Source organism: Phasianus colchicus, chromosome 5 (genome assembly GCF_987193195.1).
Source record: "Phasianus colchicus chromosome 5, bPhaCol1.hap1.1, whole genome shotgun sequence".
NCBI lineage: Eukaryota > Metazoa > Chordata > Aves > Galliformes > Phasianidae > Phasianus > Phasianus colchicus.
The window spans coordinates 34053959-34069233 of record NC_143440.1 but is presented as its reverse complement, the minus strand read 5'-3'; the positions used below and the strand labels follow the sequence as shown (position 1 = coordinate 34069233).

The window sequence follows — 15275 nt, the reverse complement described above, 5'->3', positions numbered from 1 at the left end:
ACATTTGCAAACGGAAATACCCCTGGCTGCAGTGAAACATCTTTGCGTTTCCATTAAATATTTATGTAAGAAATGCCGCGCTGTGTCACGCAGCTCGGGCTTAGCCCAGCTGTCACCGCACAGAAATAATCTCTTTATTATTTTTCCTATGAGCCCGCGGGATCGGCCCTCGCCCAGCTGCCGGCAGAAGTGCCAACCCCGCTCGGCAGCGATGGAGGAGGCGCGGCTGGCCCCGCTATCCGGCGCCTCCTCTGCAGCCGCAGCCGTCTTTCCTCGCAGCCGCGGGCCTGCGAGGCTCTGCGCGTAACCCAGGTGACGCGGCACCACTGCGCGGACCCTCCTGGGGCGGGAGCGGCCTCCCCACACACCCTCCCACCGCCAACCCCCACCCCTCGGGCCGCCGCAGAGGTTAAACCGCCCCCGCCTTCCCCCCCAGCGGCTCTGCCGTGCACGACCCACGATTGGCCGCGCCGCTCAATCCCAGCCTCGCTCTCTTTTGTTCCCATTGGCCAGATCTCCCGCCCGTCTTGAAGGGAGACCCCACCTTCTTCTGTAAGCTCCCCCAGAAGCCCCCCACAGCCCCCCCCCCCCCCCGCCATATCCCCCAGTTGCCCCCAGTCTGGAACCCCCCTCCCCGGCTCTAACCTCTCCTGTCTCAGGGGCTTCTGCGGTGTAGCCGAGGTCGGTGGGCCCCTGCTCGCAGCCGGACCCTGCTCAGCCGAGCCCGCCAGCTGCCGGAGCGTCCGGCGGTGGTGCTGGGCGGACACGGAGCCCCCCCCGCTTCAGCCCCGTGCCCAGCCCGCCAGCCGAGGAGAGCATGAGGGCCCGGGAGCAGCGGGCGGCCGCGCCGCGGCGTTAGGGCAGGCAGGGGCCGGAGGGGCTCGGAGGCGGTGTGAATCATCTCCCCCTCGCTCACTCGCCCACCATTTACACCGCTCCCTCCTCCTCCCGCCGCTCCCCCCTCCCGCCCGTTCTCCTCCGTCTCACTCGTTCTCGCTCCTCTCCTCTCACACGCTCTCCCCTCCTCTCCTCCTCCCGTCTCACTCTTTTCACTTCCCCCTCCTCCCCTCTCCCGCTTCTTTCCCCTCTCTCGCCCCCTCGCTCCCGTCTCCCCGCTCCTCATCTCCTCCTGACACTGCACTGCAGCTGCTCCTCCAGCCCAGTCCTGCCCGCTTCCCTCCCTCCTTCCCTCTCCTTCCCTCCCCCCGGCTGCCAGATAAACAAGGCGCGCAGCATCCTCGGCAACCCCGAGCCTAGTTCTACATTTTCGAAAAGGACAAGAGAACGGGACGAGCCCCCTCCCCTCCTCCTTCTCCTCCTCCTCCTCCCCCTTTCCCTTCCTCTTCCTTCCTCCTCCTCCTCCCCCTTCCCTCCCTGCCCCCCCAACACCGAAGGGAAGAGACAATTCTCCTCCGAGCAGCAGCAAACATGATGGCGGCAGCTCCCATCCAGCAGAACGGGACCCACACCGGGGTTCCCATAGACCTGGACCCGCCGGACTCCCGGAAAAGACCGCTGGAAGCCCCCCCCGAAGCGGGCAGCACCAAGAGGACCAACACGGGCGGTGGGTATCTCCTCCGCCGCCTCCCCCCGCCCGACCCACCCACCTCTCCCCTTCCTTCCCTACCTACCTGCCTCCCCCTCGCCCCCCCAAGCATTCCCATTTCTCTAACGTTATCATTCATCAAAATGGCGTCGCTTTTCGGCATCCACCGGGCTTTTGATTTAATGCCCACGCAGGGGCTACGCGGCCGCGACCCGGCGGCGGGGAGGCAGGCGTGCGGGGCTCCCCCCGCACCCTCCGCACGATTGGCTCTGATCAATGGCAGCCGGCTGGAAGGAGACAAACGCACTCTCTTCCCTTTGCATCCTTCGGGTCACAAGTTGCGTTTCAGCCTTGCCCTGCGTTTCCCTCTGCCTTGGCCTCGGTGCTATTGTCAGCCTGTGCACGGTGTTGTTTGGCTGGCGGGGGGCGAGGGCTGGCTGCTGCGGGGGGAGCCGGCTCTGCCGCGGGGACTCGGGAGCTATCAGCCCGCCCTGCCCGGGGGAGATGAGTTATAACGGGACCGGCGTCTCCTCCGCTCGTTTGCACCAGAATCGTCATAACAATGCACCGAGGCAGAGGTGAATTTATTTGCCCGATATTAAGACAGCAGGCTGGCTATATATAGTGCATCGTGCAGCCGGCTGGATGAATATGGATGGGCACTATTGTCACACGCAAGCACTTAAGGCGCTTGTAGGTTTGAATGGGGAAAGTGAGGTGAACTCGGATGTTGCTTTGGGGGGGGGGAGGGAAAACCCAACAGTCACTTTGTAAAATAGATTCCATGGTAAAAATCTTGATGGTAAAGCCAGCGGGACATCTTAATTACTGAGGAGAGCCTAAGTCTGGGGAATCAACCAACCTTTATTGTCCTGCACTTTTTTAGAGCTGGTTACAGAAGGCTGTCAGACTGAAGTGTCGCTGACTTGGGATGAAAGCACTGATAATTAATCAGTTGCTGGATCAGATTGGATTTTTTTTTTTTTTCCCATTCATTGCATATATATTTTTTACGGTTATGGTTGTATGCTTTAATGCTAGTAGGGGGTAGAGGACTCACACTGTCTATCTCATCACCTTTTAAGTGTATTTACAATATGTGACTTAGGCTTTTGATTAACTGGGAAAGATTCTTAATGTCCTTTAATTAATGAGCTTAAAAGAGATCATTGTTCTTTAAGAACTGCTAAAGGAATACACCAGGATTACTTAGGCAAGTGATTCCATCCACACCATGTTGAGTTGTTTTCTTGGCAGTGGCTGAGATGCTTGGAATAAAACCCCACATTTTGGGTGGGTTATTTGGTAGCAAGTAGTCGTTTTTCTCACTTAAGAAGAATGCATGCAATAGCTAATTGCTATTCTCATGCGTTTGCTAATGACAAACAAATAGCCCATCAGAATTTGCAATTCATACCTCCTTAGTTTTTGCATTTCTTTTGCAGTATTTTCAAGCAAGGTTGTAGTTGTGACAAGGCACGTTTTTGTGCAGAGCTTCATTTTTTTAAAGGGGTCTAGTCGTTTCTGTATGCTATGGTTACCAGCAGAAAAGCTGGAAAAAATCCACCTTTGAAATAAAGTTAAAATTTTATTCTTATTATTTTACAGAATTAAGGAATGTATATGGACTCTTTATTTTGCTTGAAACAAAAGTGCGTATTTTGAAATGTCAGAGACATAATCCAAACATGTCTTGCGAATGACGCAACTGGTTAGATATAAATGCATGCATTACTGGATGAGGCTAAAGATATAACATTTGTGGGTCTAGGGGGGAGAGATCAAAGTTTATAAGTCATATTAACCATGCATATCTCAATTTTTCAGAGGATGGCCAATATTTTCTAAAGGTCCTCATACCTAGTTATGCTGCTGGATCTATAATTGGGAAGGGAGGACAGACAATTGTTCAGTTGCAGAAAGAGACTGGGGCCACCATCAAGCTGTCTAAATCCAAAGATTTTTATCCAGGTAGGTGCGAAAATTAGCTGATTATTTATGTTTAAATCCTATGGGTTGTATAAACGTGTCAGTATGTTTCATGTGTTGGCACATAAGCATCTAGTGCAATGTGAAACATTTATTTGAAAAGCATGTTACAAAGTGCAACAGTGAATATGATGTTCCGTCTTACTTGATGTATAGAATGAAGTGGGTAGATTATCATCTAGTAATCTAACTGCTTTATATATGTCTAAAAATGTTTTCAGTGTTGCTGAAAAAATATTTTGTTTGCTTTTTTGCTAGCTAAAAAAAAATCTATCTTTAAAGAAACAACTTGTCAGCTGGCGGAAAAAAAATTGTTCGTTTGAAGTTTTCAGACATTGCAATCACAATTAAGCTAGAATGAGTAAAATTGAGAGGCCTCCTCTTAAAGAATGGGCCATTTACTTTAAATCCATTATGTACCTTCTTTATGCCTCATTTCTTTGTTCACTGGCTCTGGAGTGAAGTAAAGAGGACAGGCGCTGCTCTTTAGATATTCTTTATATTATGTTTACCATGGTGGTGGGAGAAAACTCTACTATAAAAGGGAAACACTGAACAGTTAAAGAGCAAGTATTTCTCATAAATTATATTTGCACACAACAAACAAGCTTTCAATATTAGTGTATGATAAGAAATAAATGATTTAATATTTCTTCTTTAAAAGCTCTGAAGAGGAGGTCTTGTAAAACAGTATAAAACATTTTAGTTTCTGCAATTGGATATTTTTTTTTCCTTAAGATCAACAAATTAGCATTCTGTATTTGAATGTGATCTGGGGGAGTTGTTACAAATTGATGCAGATAACGTAAGTGATACTGGTTTTGGTGTTTTGATTCTGTTTTGATGATAATCTGGTGATTTAGAATTGACTAGGTGTTACCCTCTTTTCTGCGGAAAAATAAGAGCTTCTTTTCATTTGGTCTAGTTTAACAAGATGAAATCTCTAAAACTATGAAGGCAATTGGTATGGGTGTAAATAGGACACTAACATATTAGCATTTATTTTCCCTGTCTTCTAAGTTGTGTATGAAGGAGAAGTGGATAATTTCTTATTAATGGAGATACTGTGGTCTTTTTACGATGATGAGTTTTGTTGTGAACATTTTAATGCACCTGTTGTATATCTACTTGGTGAATGAGATTTGTAATTCCTACAAGTCCAAGGTTAAAGTAATACATGTAGGTTTTTTTTCCGGAACATACAGTTGATGCTGTTGGTGTTTTTTTTTTCCTTTTTAAAATTTTTCATTCCCCTTTTGGAAAGTTAAAATAGTAATAATAATAATTATTTTGAAAGGTATGGTAGAGTGGGGGGGGGAGGGGGAAAATCAATGTAGAATTGTGGAAATTCTAGGAAGAAATAAAAACATTCAAAAGAGCTTGATTGCAGAATTAATAACATAATCTGCGTAAAGAGCTGCAATAGTAAATTAATTTCGCTGTCAATAGATGAAAATGAAATAGATTTTCTGCATTATACATGAGGTAGTATGAGATATGCAAGGATGTTACAGAAAATTGTTGTTTATGAAGTATATTTAAAATACCAAATTACAAGCCTTTTCATTTTACTACAGTTTATTTACACTCAGTTGGAAAGGACGCTCCAAAGATTAGATCTTTTGTTTAGTACTCCAGCAGAGTTCTTCTGTTTTTTGATTAAGTCAGAATTACATATTATCTTATGTTGCAAATTGTAAAGATATATCAGGAGTAGGAGATAAACCTTTGAAAAATAGAAAGTAGCTAGTTAGACACCAGTAAAAACGTTTGCGACAAACACATTCTCTCTTTAAAATCAGTAGTAGTAATAATATAGACAACTAGGAAAGAGAGGCTCAAACTGTTTAACTGTAACAGGTGCAAATGAAGTTCCAGTTTGCCTTCATACTTTCTGCTTTGGATTTGCAGCCATATTATGTAGAAAGTGAGTGTTTTAAGGAAGTTGGTGAAGTTGGTGGAATGAATCTGAGAAATGGACTCCAATGGGACTAACTCTTGTTGGTCTTTCTGTTTGCACTTGACCACAAGGCTGTGGAATTTTCAGAGGTCTTGACATTCTGTAAACTGATATCTTTTGGGTTTCTTCCAGACCCTCAGACTCATATAGCATTAGGGAAAGGGAACCTTGTGAAATAGTTAATATAAAGATACAATTTATTTTCTGTATAATGTTTCTAAGCGATTATTCTGGTTACTTAGCCTGTAATACTATGTGTGTGATTCAGAATGCTTTCAATGTGCATTTGAGTATGAAATGTTTACTCGATGAGGTTTCTGTGAAACTTCTCATTTTTCAAAAAAAGTTTTAGCACAGTCTAAGTTGTTGTTTGGAAAGGAGGAAGTTGGTTGCAATACGGAAGTCATGAATAGTTTCTATGATCTAATAGTGTTCTTTCTTTTTTCTGTGATGTAGGACTTCAGTATGCAGACTGATTTCTGTTGGAATTATTTTTGTGTATCAAAAAAATGACGTAATTACTGAAGAATCATATGACAGCTCTAATTGCAAGACATTGAAGGAAAAAAAAATCCCAGCTTTTAACTGAACATCCTGGTTCGCAAAATAGGAAGCAGTACATAAATCCATTTTGACCAGAGTCTTATTTTTTTGAGTGCAAAATTTATTCTTCTCTTTTCAGGTTACCAGCTGACTTTCCAATTGTCTGAACTTCTGTAGTTTAAGTTTGTGCTTATCCCTGATTCTTTCAGTCTTGTCCCATTGGATTAGTAGAAACAAAATTAGACTGGCAAAAAATAGGCCCTACTTCTAAAGTTATGCTGATAACTTTTGCAGAGAAGTATAGTGTATGTATTGACTGCTAAGTTTTGGTCCAAAATTTAAATACTGACATAGCCATTCTGCATGAATACTGATAAAATGAACTTCATAGAGAAAGTGGCCCTTTTGCTGACCTGTTTTGATTTATGGTTGTATTTTGAACAATATAAAGCAGTGTCAGTATTTTTGTTGCATTAAGAACTCATTTTTTTCTGTTTCTCCATTCTAAATTGTAGCAAGTGCTGGACTGAGAACTCCTGTGGACATATGTATTTTTTCCATTGCGAATGCTGACGCGAGCTTGCATTCTCTCTTGCTTTCTCCCAGCACTCGCCCCCGCCCCCTTCAAGTCTCTCACTCACACACGCACAAAATTATGTTACATTGCATCACGTTGTTTATCTTGCAACAGGATCTTGCCTGATCTGAACTTGATGCTTGAGTGAGTTTGAGCTCGGTCACTGTTTTTTAATTTATTGGAATATGAAGTCATATGTGTACTTAAATCAGATCATATTAAGAGCAGAGCTTAATAAAAACATAATTAAATGGAGATAAGGTTTTACTGCCTTTAACAATAGAGGAGCTATGTTGTTTTTAAAACAGATTTCTGATCAGTAGCGTTCTAAATATTTGGAGAATATGAAAGGAGGAGTTTCCTTCCTCTTCCTCATGCAGAATATATGAAGTATGCTTCTGTGATGTTTTCACAAAGTGAATTGTTAGGGATGTTTTGTGTTTGAATGTCTTTTTTTAAACATCCATGAATTATATGAGATCATCTTGCTGTACTTAGTTCATGTTTCCTTTTGAAAATTATGTCATTGTGACTCCTAAAAAACATTTCAAATGCACTGAATGGACAAATAACTATAGAAATTTATTAATTATAAATTCACTTCTGAGTTTCGTTAAACTGTTTGGGTGGGGGAAAGTGTAATATATCAAGCTTGGTTCACTATTGTTTCCTTTATTGTTGTTTCCATTAAGGAATTGCAATGTTAATTTCTAATTTTAAAAGATAGCTAAAATAGCAAAAGGAGCGTTTTAAAAATTAACTCATGAATTAATATTAGTGAAATACTATTTTTCAGCAGTAGATGAGTATTAAAAATAAAAGGGAAATAAAAGCAGTTAAAAGTTACATTGGAGTTAGTTTAGCTGTCTGTGGTCATGATTCTTGAAGGAGGCTGTCATAGATGAATAAATACATTCCATTTTTATTCTTGATATTTTTTTGAAATGTTGACATTCTCTAAATAGAGACTTCATAAGTATAACTCCTTAAGGTTTTCAGATTCTGTTGTAAACATTTACTGATAAGAGCAACTACTGAGATAATGGAAATGGGGAGGTGACTAAAAAGTAGAGGTTTCGGAGGTGGATTCTTCAGAGCTGTGTAGTTTTGTAAAGAAGCTGTCATTACTGATCCTTTCTACTAAGGGAAAATAGAAAGCACAACCATAAAAACAAAAAAAAACCAACAACAACAAAAAAACCCCACTCTAGTGTTGATTGCCAGCTGTTCAGAGAGATAATTCTCAGTTGGACAGTTGTCAGTTGCCTAGTTACTGGAAGAGAATTAAAAAAAAGTTAGCGTGTTAGACTGCAGATCTTTAGTATGTTTTACATTTAAAAAGAAGCTGAAACTGAATGTGTAACTGCATATAATCTTGAGGTTATTCCATATCTAATTTGGTCAGTGTAAATTTAGCATTTTCTCATGTGGCAGATTTAGAAAAATTTTGAGTAGAAGTCTTATGCTGATTTCTTCTGTGTATAGGGGCTTCTTTATGTTAAAAAGTGAATAAACTTGTGCATGGTAAATGACTTTGTGGTTTGCAAGGAAGTGCTGTGCCTTTCTCTTACATAAGAAGTGTACAAAACAACTTGATAGATTCAAAATAATCTATCTTTTCTTAAAGTTACTGGTACACTTGTTTTTGCATCATAAAGAATGAAATAAGGATGACTGGGTCAACACAAGGGAATGCTGTATTTAGTGATGTTTGGCTTTTCTCTTGTGATTGTTTTTCTCACTTTTCTCAATTTTGTTGGAAACTACATGGTTTGTAATAGATACAAAAGCTGATGTGTCGTCTTGCTCTTTTTTCTTGTTGGTTTTATCCTGTAGCAGTCAGTATCTTTCTCAAATACTGTGATATTGTATGTTTATTAATTGACTGTCCTCTGTAGTGGAACTTAATTTATTTCATCAGTGACTAGTAGCTTTTTGGCCAGGAAATGAGACTTTGAATTTAGAGAATTTGTTAGACTTGCTATTAGAAGTAGAGGATAGAGTGATTTGGGAGAAGGGCTTGTGCCTGATTGCTGTCTCATTTCCATCTTTGGATACTGTTCTAGCATAAAGTTAAGCAACATCTGGAGTGATTTGACTGACAGTCAACTCACTGGGATTTATCATTGCATCCTGCAGCTGGTACAGTCAGCTTTGCAGTCTTACAAAGAGGTTAGTGTTCTTTTTTTTTTTTTTTAACCATTTATTAGCCAACCTGCAGGAATTAATGACCTGGTGAGGAGTGCAGTGGTTATCAGTGGCAGTACTGGAATGCTCCAGGTAATTGGGTTGGGTTGGTGAAGCTCTGGCAGTGTGCTTCTCACGTTGCACTGCAGCTGCTCTTAGGCTTAATTAATCTGACCCTTGGAGGCTGCAGTGTCATGCTGTAAAGAACAATATGTACTACAAATGGAAACGCTGCTTTTTGGAATATTATTGATGGCATGTTTCTAGGTAGGACTTGAGGTTTTCTAATTGTCTGACACTAGCATAAAATTCTTAATGTGCTTTTCCTGTCTCAAATATCTGTGGAATAATTAAGCTGATAAACATGATATTGAAACGTCACCATTGTAATGGGCATAGCAAAGATATTTGTGTTTATTTTGAAAAGATACGTCTATTAATGAAAATAGCTATATTGTTTAAGCAAATGGAATGGGAGGAGAGTAGATACAGGTGTTTTTTCACTGAGCATTTTACTTTCACTTTGAACAAGCCTTTTGTATCTGTCTGGTATGTATTTCTTGTGTACTGTAGAACACTTTGTATTGGGATATGCTAGGTGCTTCTGTTGGAATGTGGTATTTGGCAGTCATAATAACTTAATGTGTTGTATATGTGTGAATCTGTTAATTTACTGTAGAGATACTGTTTTGATAGTGTTGCATTTAGGACTTTAGGAAATTGTCCTAAATGCAAGGAAAGGTTCCTTATATTCATCCTGGTGTTGAGGGCCATTCTGTCTTTCCAACCCCAGAGAAAATATCAAACCAGTGCTTTAACTGTCAATCTGTAAATGTTATACTGCAGGCTTATAAGACTATATTTCAACCTCCTTTTCTTTTGATTTTGGAGGTATCTTCATCCCAATTTGGGATTATTCATAGTATTGTAAGGATTAAATATGTTGCTTGTAATTGAATGAGAAATGATCATCAGGATACTTCTGTTTTGAATTTTCCTTATATTTAATAGAGACATTACATATTTTAAATACATAGTAAAATGTCAACTAAATTCATGCAATCCCCACGTATTAACTTGTTTTCACTTTATCATATTAAATAGTTGATTATGGTTGCATCTAATTGGTATTGACTTAATATTAACATTCTGTTCTTGTTGATTATAGCCAAGCATTAAAATTCATTTGAAGGCACTTAACTGGTGTGATTGAAACTTGAGATTAAGGCATGTTCAGAAACATGTCTGCTGAAGTCAGCTCCAAGTTGAACAATGCTAGGATGCTGTTGTAACTTTTGAATGTGAGCTTGTGAGCCTTCACTTGAGCTAGGTATGAGCAGTATTTTTTATGCATTGCTTGTCTCGACTTGTGAACTACTATAAGTTTAAGTAAGGTTTAAGTATTCTCTGTAATTGATGGGAAAAATTAAGCCTCCTTCCTGAACGGTCACAGAGAACATGAGTTGTTGTATAATGTAGCTGATGTAAATAGGATGAGGAGTAGTGAATTAGGGACCAGGTTTGAAGTTATGCTGTTGTAATTTGAGTGACCTTGGGGTCAGGTAGTTTAGTTACTTCCAAATGAGGAAGAGATGTAGTTGTCTGTCTACACAGGTGAAAGTGGTTATGTAGAATTAGCATGTTAGATATACAGAAGCACCCCAGACAAAATTTTGTATTTGCCTCAACTTGTAGGTTTTGATTGTGAAAAGACTAAACACCTGTTTTTCATCATTGATCTTTCACTGCATCCTGCAGGGCCTGTCATCTCAGCATTGACAGGATCAGATGAAAAATACAATCGATGTGTTGACATTTTTTTGAGAATCATTCAGGTAAGATTACTTATACAGAACTACAGTGAAATTCATGGCTGCTGCTAATGTTTCACCAGTTGGAGCCTTTGCATTCTCAGTCATTAATTAAATTAGATACTGAGGTTCTGTGCATGTTCCTGTGTTTCTATTTTAAAAGCACTTTTTGTGCCTTGCTCAGTGCCATTTAACTCTTATAATTTCCACGTGAAGAGCTTCACACATCTGTACTATTTTCCCCACTTCGTGGAGTGACACCTGTTTGCTTGAATCAAGAACACCTCCAAAACACACCTCCAAAGCTCTAGAAGATTTGTATGTACATGTGTTTTTATTTTATTTTGAAGTAGTAACTTTAGTTCTTTCTAAAGATTCTTCATTGGCAGTATGGGGAAAAAATTTCACTGTAGAGAACCAGGCAGTCAGAGACAGCAGCAATTTATCATTTTTCCTAATGTATACTAAGCTTTCATTTTTCAAACTGTATGTAAAAAATCACATGTATTTAACTGGATATGCAACTATGAAGTATCTTTAAAACAAATTATTGAAAATTTTATATAAAATAATGCAGTACCCAAGGAGGAAGTGGCACACGGCCGCTTCATTGAGCATCAAGTAAGCACATGGGTTAAAATGTATCCCATTGTGTTCCCTAAGAGTTGGACAGTGAAGTAACAAAATGTTGAAAGGGGAGGAAAGACCATGTAGGCCACGTGCCATAGAATGTTGAAGCCTGATCTAACTGGGATTTATGTTTTGTCCCCATCTGTAATCTGGTGCTTTCTGCCTGCATGTAGACAGGAGAGTGTATAGTAGAAACAGCAGTTTAGGTGCTCCAGTGCATACTGTCTTGTCAGCAGTATTGAGCTGGACTTACAGAATGTTTATTTTTAATCTGGTAGTTTGCCAGTAGTTTCCTTGAGGGTGGCAAAAAGGGAAGTGGGTGACTTCTTAGCAGTTTATTGACCTGGTTTGGAAGAGAATTTCTATGGAACAAAAAAGGCTCATCTGGCATCCTGTAGATCTTCAACTAAATGTAGGTCTGCAGCTAAATGCTTCTACTGGATTCTGTAGAATTTTATACAAATGATTTATTTCAATGAGAAGTGTTAGATATAGAACATGTATGTTTTCTGTCTTGCATGTGTGCGCACTTTCATTGTATGTCTTCTACTTACTGTATTAGATGGACACTTGGCAACTCTGTCAATCTAAACTAAAAATCGAATACCCAGAACTCCATATAATTATATCACTTCCTAGCTTCTGAGTCTTTTACTGTGTGGTGTAGCATGTGGTAAAATCTGCAAGTTTTTGTTGAGATTACTCTTTCTTAAGCATATAACTATCAGCACAGTGAAATGCTCAATAAAAAAGTGCTAACTTCACAAAGATAATTTTTCAGGAATACAAGATTTTTTTTTTAGGTTGGTAATAACACCAAGTGCTCATCTAATATTTGCACTGCTATTAACAATAATAAAATAAATACTCTAACTCAATGAGCTGTATTCTAGTTTTGTATGGATCTATATACATGGCTAGCTATTTTAATAAGTGCCATCTCAATGCATTAAATTAAAAAGTATTTTATGATGAATTGATCCTAAATAGAAAAAGGAGAGTTTTATATGACAAATGTGCAACTTAAGATTTGAAAGGAAAGCCTCAAGAAGAAATAGTTATCTTGCACGGCCCCTAGCTCTTTGTTTTACAGTGGTACATCATCACGTATTCCTTTTCTGATTAACTAGTATATGGAAGAAGGAAACAAGCAGTTCCTCAGGTAGCCAGATTTTAAATCAAGTTGCTAAAATCAGTATTTTTAAGAGTGTGTAGAAATCTACATGTAATTACTGTTCTTAGAGCTTTATTATTGGCATGTTCTTGATGAGAAAGTCAATGAAATGGGAAGCTGCATTTGTCCTTGCTTATGTTTCCCATACTATTTACATATAAGAAACTCAGTTAATGCAAGTATTTTAGAAACCTTTAGTCTCAAAGATGTGTAGGGTGGATGGTGGTGGCAAGACAGGTGTCTGAATTAAGCAGTCTATTTTAAACCTAAGTAATTTGGATTTTTAGTCTGGGTGAAGTGGTACTTTTTAATCAGTAACTAATAATTTTCTTGTTTCTGTATATTTTTTATGATGGCTCATTTTGATGGTACTTACAAATGTATTTTTTCTGATGTTCAGAAGTAGTGCTGATCTTTTCCTTCATACTTTGTTAGGATAAAACATTATTTGATTTTGGGGAGCTTACATGGAAAGGGCACAAAATGTAGTCATCTGGAATTATAAAAGCAGTACCTTTTTTATTTTTTTCCTTCACCAACACATGCGTATGCTCAACATTAGAAAAATAAATCCACAGTTGTTTTTGTCCATTTTTGGGGGCCAGTTAGCTTGCTAATGTTGTGCACAAATGGCTACTGTGCTTTCAGTGTTGGCTAGACCAGGAACTTGTTGAATTTCACCTTGTGCAAAATTCTTTTTGTAGATTTTATTTTGTGAAGAAGTCTCTGCTTGTAAATTTTGGCAGCTTTAAATTAGCTGTCTGAAGATTGGCAATTTTTGTCTTTATTTACATAGCTGGTGCTTTTATTAGAATGACCATCTGATTTGGATGCCTTGTTTCTCCAATACAAATGTTTCCTAAAAATTGGTATTTTAGTGAAATGGGCACCTGTGATAGGGTTTCTTCTGAGAAATGTTGCATAGTAGATTAGGATAGGTGATCATAATGCTCTCTGAAGTTGTAAGCATGACAGTGTCTTCATTTGGATTTTTCTGTGAAGACAAAACTTAAAAAAGCAGCAGCATGGAGATGGTGGAGAGTCTTTTAGTACGTACTAGCACTGGTTTTGTATGATGAGGTTTTCATAAAGTTAAGTGTGCTTACTTGGAGAAGAGAGAGAAGCTGAAGATGACTATTTGATATGAGGTCCACACCAGTGTGCTCAAAAGTATTTCAGGTACTAATGTAGATTTCTTATTTGTAGTATGACCTGTATCAGTAGGTCTAGAAAGGTGTGTGATCTTCTAATGCCAATTCAGAGGGAAAAACGCTGTTGTTATTTACTGAATTGTATGGCAGTTTATTGGCAAACCAAAAGAGAATGATGGTGTATTTCATGTGAAGAGTGAGCTCATGTAGTGTGAATCCAGGTCAGTAGGTATTCCTGAATCCTCCTAGGTATATTTGTATGTAGAGGGTAAGATGAAGATAGTTCATTTTTGAAGTTTCACTTGCTTCAAGTAGGTTCTATTTTCTTAATCCCTTCAGAGTGTAACAGTTTTTGCCATAGTGTTTAAATGTTGTGTTCAAAGGAATTAATCGCTTTCCAAATTTTTTTTCTCTTGCTCATAAGTAAAAGATGATTTTTATATTGTAGTAGATGTTTCTTCTGGATAGATATAACGTACTGGTGTCATCAACTTCAAGGTGTGGGATGCCCCCTCTAAGCCCCTTCTGTGGGAAAAATTGAATAATTTTGCAGGATGGCCCATTTCATAAAAACGGAAGGTCCTTAGAAAGACGTGTATTTCATCAAAAAATGCTGTGTGCATGCTGCTATATTTATGAGACTATCAGTGATACAGTCTCATCAAGTATTAAATTTTTAATCTACAATTTACTCCCTAGAACTTAAGTTTTTCCCTTTATAAACCTTAAAATTCTGAATCTTGATGTTGTAATGTAGCATGTCCTAAGCATGGAAAGCTTTTAGTTTGTTTCCTAAATAGTTTAACATGGCTTTTCTCTTTTGACCTCTACTTTTATACTTGATGTTCTGTGTGGAAGCTCTGCCAGTTAAATGTATTCACCACTCTCAATCCAATGAATTCAGATTGTGTGGTAAGTAAAAGTAGGTATTTTTAGTTAAGGTGAGAACATTTTGGAAGGAATCAAAATCTAAAGAATTTTTTTCAACTCTTTTTCTTAAGATCTCAAGTTTTGTATTTCTTAAAGTTGTCCAACCTCTTTATGATGATGAATGAGATACAATTCTGAAATCATTCTATTGCTGATGTTGTACTATTTTCAGCAAAAAATATAATATTTTTTGTCTCTCAAGTGTAAGTGAGGAAACAGAATTTCTTGTGATTTTCACTGGTTTCCAGGAAAGTGAGTGGAGCCACAAAGGCAGTTTCTCTATACAAACCTCTAATTCAGGTAAGTGCTTCATTTACACAAGGCAGAAAGTGTATCCAGTCTACATTGCCCCTTTTTGGAGTGTTTTTACATAGGGATAGATGATGTGTGTCAAAAATAACAACAATAAAATAAACGGTTCTTTAGAAAAAAAATTAAGGCAATTTAGATTGTTTTGTGAAATACTTCTTCATTTCTAAGTTTTTCCTTTTTTAACAAAGGATTATTTTTTTGTCTGATGCTAATCTATAAAAGTTAACGTTACTGCTTCCTTTTTCTCTGAAGAGAAATGGTCTCACCATTTTGTAGCCTTGTAATGATTTTAACTGAACTTTTGTCAGCTGGGTAGAGCTATTTGAATCTCTGTTTAGAGATGTCTTTTCTCCTACATTCAGTTTCTATGAAGTCAAGTAAATGATGAATATAAACACAAATTGTGTATTGCTAAGCATATACCTTAGTATATTTTTGAAAACAATTATTAAATACAAGTTTGTA

The 15275-nt window shown here is 38.9% G+C and overlaps 1 protein-coding gene and 1 long non-coding RNA gene across 4 annotated transcripts in view; one reads left to right on the top strand and one right to left on the bottom strand.

Annotated features, from left to right (window-relative positions):
• LOC149917843 (uncharacterized) overlaps positions 1-740 on the bottom strand; it is a 57768-nt gene extending 57028 nt beyond the window's left edge. Inside the window, exon 1 of the long non-coding RNA XR_016466945.1 lies at positions 646-740. This is a non-coding gene — a long non-coding RNA (uncharacterized LOC149917843). The remainder of the gene's footprint in view (positions 1-645) is intronic.
• A 275-nt stretch (positions 741-1015) lies between these two features.
• NOVA1 (NOVA alternative splicing regulator 1) overlaps positions 1016-15275 on the top strand; it is a 132759-nt gene continuing 118499 nt past the window's right edge. The window contains exons 1-2 of one of the 3 annotated variants that reach the window (XM_090141276.1): positions 1016-1564; positions 3374-3517. In XM_090141276.1, coding sequence (XP_089997402.1) covers positions 1429-1564; positions 3374-3517 — 280 coding nt within the window. In that variant the 5' untranslated portion in view covers positions 1016-1428. Of the gene's footprint in view, positions 1565-3373; positions 3518-15275 lie in introns of those variants that run through there. The other 2 variants (XM_031593750.2, XM_090141278.1) reach the window with 2 other exon arrangements.